The 6673-nt window shown below is 32.4% G+C and overlaps 1 protein-coding gene across 1 annotated transcript; it reads right to left on the reverse strand.

Annotated features, from left to right (window-relative positions):
* Nucleotides 1–2937: 2937 nt before the first annotated feature.
* LOC112501761 (temperature-induced lipocalin-1-like) lies at nucleotides 2938–3863 on the reverse strand. The gene is made up of 2 exons (XM_025105474.1): nucleotides 3426–3863; nucleotides 2938–3281 (listed from the first exon to the last, which is right to left on the reverse strand). Exons 1-2 carry the CDS (start codon nucleotides 3795–3797, stop codon nucleotides 3096–3098), a joined length of 558 nt encoding a protein of 185 aa, XP_024961242.1. The 5' UTR covers nucleotides 3798–3863; the 3' UTR covers nucleotides 2938–3095.
* Between the last annotated feature and the right edge of the window lie 2810 nt (nucleotides 3864–6673).

Here is a 6673-nt window from a genome sequence, read left to right on the forward strand (position 1 = left end):
TATATATATACACATATATATATATATACATATATGTATATATATATATATATGTATATATATATATATATATACACACACATATGGTGCCTCAAGGGAGGAAGTAAGGGGTCCATAATGGAGTTGAAAGTTTGTAATTTTACTCTTCTAATTGTTTGATTTAAGAAGAGTAGTTTTAATAAATAAATAAAAAAACTAATTTAAATTGAATAATCTAACAAATAGATTAAAAGGGATTGATGGCTATCAAGACGCTTTAAATTGAATTATGAAGTTTATAACTGATGCGAATGAAATATTTTGATATTCGACGGAGAGTGATCGAGCTGAATAAGGGGTGACCTTCTTAAAATTACTAGGTTTGACTTTATTGACATAATGGACTTTTGAGTCAATTTTCAGAGAAAACCTAGTCGTTAATTGGCTATTATGGTTTACTAATTGTAGGTCATCAGTCAGGGACGATTACTGGGCAACCTACGCAGGACTTGTCCTGAGATTTCTGATGTTGAGGGCCGAAAGCCAAAAAAATTCCCCTGGTATACAAAAAAGCAACGAAATTTACCGTTATTTAACTAGTGGTAACTACAATAAAGGTTAGTGTACAAAATTTACGTGGAAAATCTTCAAACGATTGACTTTTTAAAGTCATGAACATCTTCCAACCAATCTTGAACTTTCCACCACCGAGTATCTACTTGGACAAAAGAAAATTGTGTAACATACAACAAATCAATTAAAATAAAGACACGTTAAATACAACATATTGCTATAAATTGATAACGAGGCCTAGGATCACAATAAAGAAGTTGATTATGCATGTCTGTATTGTAAGATAATAAAATAGAAATTCTCTTGAAATGGAGAACATTATTCTTCAGGTTTTGAAAACACACTTTGAAACCTGATTAGACCTTCAATCTAATTTAATTCTGTCAAAATAGAAATTCTCTTGAAATTGTGTAAATATTCATCAAAACAGAGATCATAAAGTTGGCCGAGTCAAAAATACTTAACAACATAAGACCAATGTGATGGGCTTGTTGAATGATGGTAACGGGTATGCACGAGTAAGCCATATATATTATAGGTTTATCTGATTGTATATAGTTGTTAAAGATTTTCCCAGATAATGATTTTATCTTACTGAAATCGGAACTATAAAGAAACACTACAAACATGCTTACTTTGTATATTCAACAAATCAATGAAGACAACAACCTCACCTTAATCAAGCCACAAGTTTCCAAAATGTGCTTGTGCTCTAATGTGTTCTGCCATTGCTCCTCTTGAGCTTTTGCCTTATCCTGAATTTTCACATTCACAGGAGTAAGAGCTAATAAACAACAGTTGCAACAAAGTGTCTTGAGTAAGAGCTGATAAGGCTGGAAAGCAAAGGATGGGTTATTAAGAAAAAGAAAGATGATTCTTCATTTTGTTCCAATTCATAGTGTCTTGGGTAAGAGCTAACTAATTACATCTCACAATTGTCTTTCGGTTCAAAAAATTGCTGGTGCAAAATGGAGAGAGTAGTCTTTCTAGACTTTTGAGTACCAACACATTTACATAGCTTAACAATTAACGTGAATATGTTATGTAATATATCTCGCAACTATCTTACAGTTCAAAATTTGAGGGTGGAAATCTGGAAATCATAAATCCGATTGAAGCCTATGAAAGAAAAACTTACATGTGGGGCTAAAAAGTCAATCAAAGGTGAAATCAAATGCTTCAGTCGTGTCTGATTTTGGGATTCGGAACCCCTAAACAAGTGAGAGTCGAGATTCAAGAAGAGGGAATGGACGATTGTCGTTCGGTTGTTTGTTTAGTCGCTCAGATATGGCGTAATCAAGAGCATCTAGAGCAAAGTCGTAGAGGTAACCATAAAAAAATCCTCAACATGATCAACGAGAATCAAAGAGCGTAATCGGGAGCATTGAGGGCACCAGCTCGATGATGCCCTTTGGGCTTTTGCTGCCCATGGTTGTTGCCCTCACGGCCTATAGCCAGGGTCGACCCTGAACCTACGTAGTCAGGTGATTTTTCATGAGACTTTAACTGGAATGTATGCTTATGTACAAATTATTTGAGCATCATGTCATATTTGTGTATATGTTTATGGGTCTGATGCATGTATATGAGTTATTATTGTGGGTTGCATGTTGTTTGTTTACGTGTTTTTAAACATTAATTAGCATGTTATAAATAAATTAATATTTTTGTCGGGTATGAGAACGGGTCAAAAGTCATAAGGGATAACACATCCTAAGGATGGGTGGTCAAACAAGAGATATCTATGTAACCCGAGGAAGTGCCAATGACGATAAGACCTTAACCCAATGAAAAATTAGAATATCTCATTATAATTATAAAAAGGGTTTAAAATAAAAGTGCATACTGTTATTTGAGCATTTATTTGTTGTATAATGCATAATGGAACATGTATGTTGTATGCATGAAAACCATAAACTCATTGGACTTTATAAAGCTGATTATTAGCATACATCTTATGAACTGAAAGTTCAAAAACGTACAAAGACAAAGGTTTTACATAGGAAATAGAACTACGTTATTCAAATTGTGATTTATAAAATGCTTGGTATTTTCATTAAACTTATATGTAGCATAATCCGGTATGTAACATATTAGTTTTGAGATATTAATTACGATTAAATTATTGTAAGACTTTTACGATAATAAAACTTTATTAGTCGTTAGGTTTTGAATTTTTTTAATATTTTATTACATGACAATTTGTATTAGAAATGAGGGTGTTAATTCATAATAATAAATATAATTTAAATATCTATTATATTATTTATATATACATAAAATAAAATAAAAATGTTGATTTAATAACGTGTATGTTAATATTCTCCAAAGGTTTCGAAAACATTACATTTTTTGTTTGAGTTTTGATCACCGTAAAAAGCATGGTTCCGTTCCAAACACTAGTTGTCTATATTAATAACGACCACCGTAAAATACATGTACAACCACATTCTTTCACGCTATGCAACATCAAATTCAATAAACAAACGACTTGCTATCACTAATACTTGCTCACCAACATCAAATTCAATAATGCTTCTTGTTTATTTGCCGAACATTGATTTCCACCACCACACCCCTTTCGAGTCGGCCGGTGCATCGTCAGTCTCCGGCGCTGGGTCCGTTTGTGTCGTCTTCTTCAGTTTGCTCACATCATACCCTTCTTCCTTCGCCTTCTCCAACAGCTGATTGTATATCTCCTCATCAAGATGGTTTTGCCTGCTCAGTATCTACATCACACACCATACCTTTTAATTACATCACAACCCTCAAAATCAGGTTTAAATTTCAATAAAATTAAGACCAGATATGAGCATTAATTATAATTAATTAACGAAATTAAAAGCACAACAACACAAGAAATGAAGACATACCCAGAGATATCTCCTGGAAGGCTGACCGATTAAAGCATACCGATAATCATCATCAAGATACAAAACCCAGTAATCACCAGTAACAGGTATGATGGGGAGAAAGGGTGGAACGTAGAATTTGACCTTCAATTTGGCCTCATCACTCTTGGGATCAGCCTTATAAGCAGTTCCTTCGATGTATCCTCTCTTGCCACCACTCCAAGTCTCATTCAACACATTGATGGTGCCATCTTCGTTCAATTTGTATGTTGCCCTTGTGTTGATCCCATCTTTAGGCTGAAACCTGGATGGGAATGAAGCTATTTCGTACCATCTGCCCATGTATCTTTGTAGATCGACGCCCTTAACAACTTCCATCTCTTTGTTGGCCATGATATTGATCGAATGAAAGTAGGATGAGCAGAAAAGGGAGAGATGGTTGGGATTTTATATAATGGAGGGGTGTTGATAAGGGTGAGATGGAGGAGGGATAACCTCACAGCTGTTAAAGTGAACAATTCGGTGTAGATGATTCTAGAATCACGTAAGATATTTCTGGGCTTTCTTGGGAAATAATTTTATCCCTTTTCCCTCCGACACCATATTTCAAATCTTATAAATAATTATTCTGGGGTCCAATATCTAAATGCTTACCGTTAAGAGTCAATACTATAATTTATTTTATCGAATAAGATTGTAGTATATCAAAACGTATCTTATGCAACAATTTACATGATAAGTGCTTACCTGGGTAAGAGTCGTCACCCTCACTTACCGGGTAAGACTCTCAATTCTTATCATTGCTCTTACCGGGTAAGATTGTTGCCCCTTGCCATGTTCATCCGGTAAGAAAAATTGTCCAGTAAATACTTACCGGGTAAGCGTTAAGTAAACGGCTCCTTAGTTATTATTCCTAGGGTAGACAAAATGTAATGTAAAAAAGGAAAATTATGATAACAAGCATAAAAAGATATCTGAATCTTTAATTACTTTTAATTTCATGTTCATCCATAAATTGTACTTTAGAAGGTAATTGATCTAGTGCACCTCATTAACGTTCACATTCAATTATGATTGATCCAATGATGTAGATCTCATCTTACACTTTTCAACATTACTTTTTTTCTCACAAGAACTCAACCGTTCTCGTGCATGTAACGATATTATTTAATTATTTCAAATAGACATTGACCAAGGATCGTGTGTGAATAGAGTTGACGTAATAAAAGATATCGACCCTTGATCACTTTTAATCTTACCCTTGAGCCTATGAATCACACTTATTATGGGAATTGATCTGACACATCTCGTTAATGTTGAATTTCAATTAAAATTGATCAAGGACGGGAATCATTTCTTACCTTTTTCACCATAACTTTTATGCTCATTGGAACCTAACCCTTTAGACATTAATCTACATTATGTTATATAGCATCTAGGTTAAAACCATATCGGACTTGATCGCTTTTGAAGATTCCGTGACGCTTTTCAATCTAAAAGAATAGGTATGACAGGTGTGGCACTTGCAACATTCTGTTGGCTTTGCTTCACGTATCTCGACCGGTGTTCTTGCGTTGTGCACGTTTTGGTTGAGTATAAGATAAGCGTTGAGCTCTAATAATACAACAAAATACTTCATAAAATTGATAACTAACAGAAAACTTTTTTTTTTCTCTCGGAACCACATAAATTTATAAAATAAAATAGAAAAAGAGTACAAATCCATATCTTTCAAGCCTGTTTTCAATAAACATAAAGACCTCAACTGGTTTTGGATTTTAGGGACGAAAGAGGGTCTTGCTAGACTTTTCAAGATTAATATGGGTTTTTTGTTACGACTTTTAATTGAACTTCGAAGAAAACCTAGACCTAAATCCGAGGGCTCTGAATTTGGCTATTTTATGCATATTCAATGGTTTTCCATGAATTGACATGTCTATAATTATGAAATGTTTGAATTTAAAAGACGTGTTTTTTTAAAACAATCAACAATAATTATCATTAAATTAATTTGGGTGGATGAATAGATACAACGTTGACACAAAGGTCTTGCTCAGAGTGTGAAGAAATAAACCACTCTCTTTACGACTTTTTTGTTTGTTTTAAAATTACCTCTTAATATCTTTAAAGTCTGATTCGTTTACACGTTTGAGTGTTAAGAAAGGTTTTTTTTTTTTCTAAAATAAGAGCTTAAAAGCTCTAAATGTCCTCTGAAATTTCAAGTGGTAAACATATCCCTTAATCTATATATCCCTTAATCTATACTATATTATAAAGCATTTGACAAAAACTCTTAAAAATTATTTTTTATGCATAAAATACAAATTATTAATGCATGTTACTTAAAACTCAAAAATACAATAAATTGTGCATAAGTACAACTTATTAAAGCTCTATATCTGAATTCGTGTAACTAACTGAAGATAAACATAATCAAATATATGATAAATATCTCATTTTAAATATAAAAAATATAAAATATAAATAGGATAATTATTGAGTTCTAACAGAATACTTATTATCTTTATAAAATGTTATATTATTTTTATATTATATATTATAAAGTATTTGACAAAAACTCTTAAAAACTATTTTTTATGCATAAAATACTGTTTATTAATGCATGTTACTTAAAACTCAAAAATATAAATAGATTGTGTATAAGTACAATTTATTAAACTTCAACAACTTTTTTATTTTAGAGTTTTCAACATTAATTAATAATTATATTATTATAAAATATTCAATAACATAACAAAAATACTTGCTTTTCTTTTCCATTTAATTTATTTGGTTGATTAAAAATAAATACTTTATAAAGTAACAAAATGGAATTTTAAAGAAAAATTAGTTTCTCTTCTATTTTTTCCGTTTTACAGAAGCCGTTAAGCAAAAAAGTACTAAAAAAACTCCATTTTGGAGAAGTAGCGGAAGATTAAGATGCAACATCCAAGTTTGAAAGTTGGGTGGTGTGAGGCTCAGATCTGTTATAGAAATGAATTAGAATGATGCAAAAGGGATGAAGCACCGCCATGGCTGCAATAACACCAGTTGCATTCACATGCCATCTGGTTCTCGCTTATATATTGCCCCGCCAAGATACGGCTTCACTTTCTCCGATGCACCATTTCTATATATATGTATGTATGCTCAATCACAAATCGCATCTTCATCGCCTCTCGATAATAAAAACAAACAACATACCTGAAGCTCGGCGTTTCTTCATTTTTATATATTTATTTTTGTTTTTTCAGTAAAGGGCTGTTGAT

Source organism: Cynara cardunculus, unplaced genomic scaffold, assembly GCF_001531365.2.
Source record: "Cynara cardunculus var. scolymus isolate 2C unplaced genomic scaffold, CcrdV1 Un_Scaffold_541, whole genome shotgun sequence".
NCBI lineage: Eukaryota > Viridiplantae > Streptophyta > Magnoliopsida > Asterales > Asteraceae > Cynara > Cynara cardunculus.

Coding starts and splice junctions, on each gene's coding strand:
- LOC112501761 (XM_025105474.1), bottom strand. CDS start 3,797: ATGGCCAACAAAGAGATGGAAGTTGTTAAGGGCGTCGATCTACAAAGA. Junction 3,282..3,425: donor CTTCCAGGAGATATCTCTGG/GTATGTCTTCAT, acceptor TGTGTGATGTAG/ATACTGAGCAGGCAAAACCA.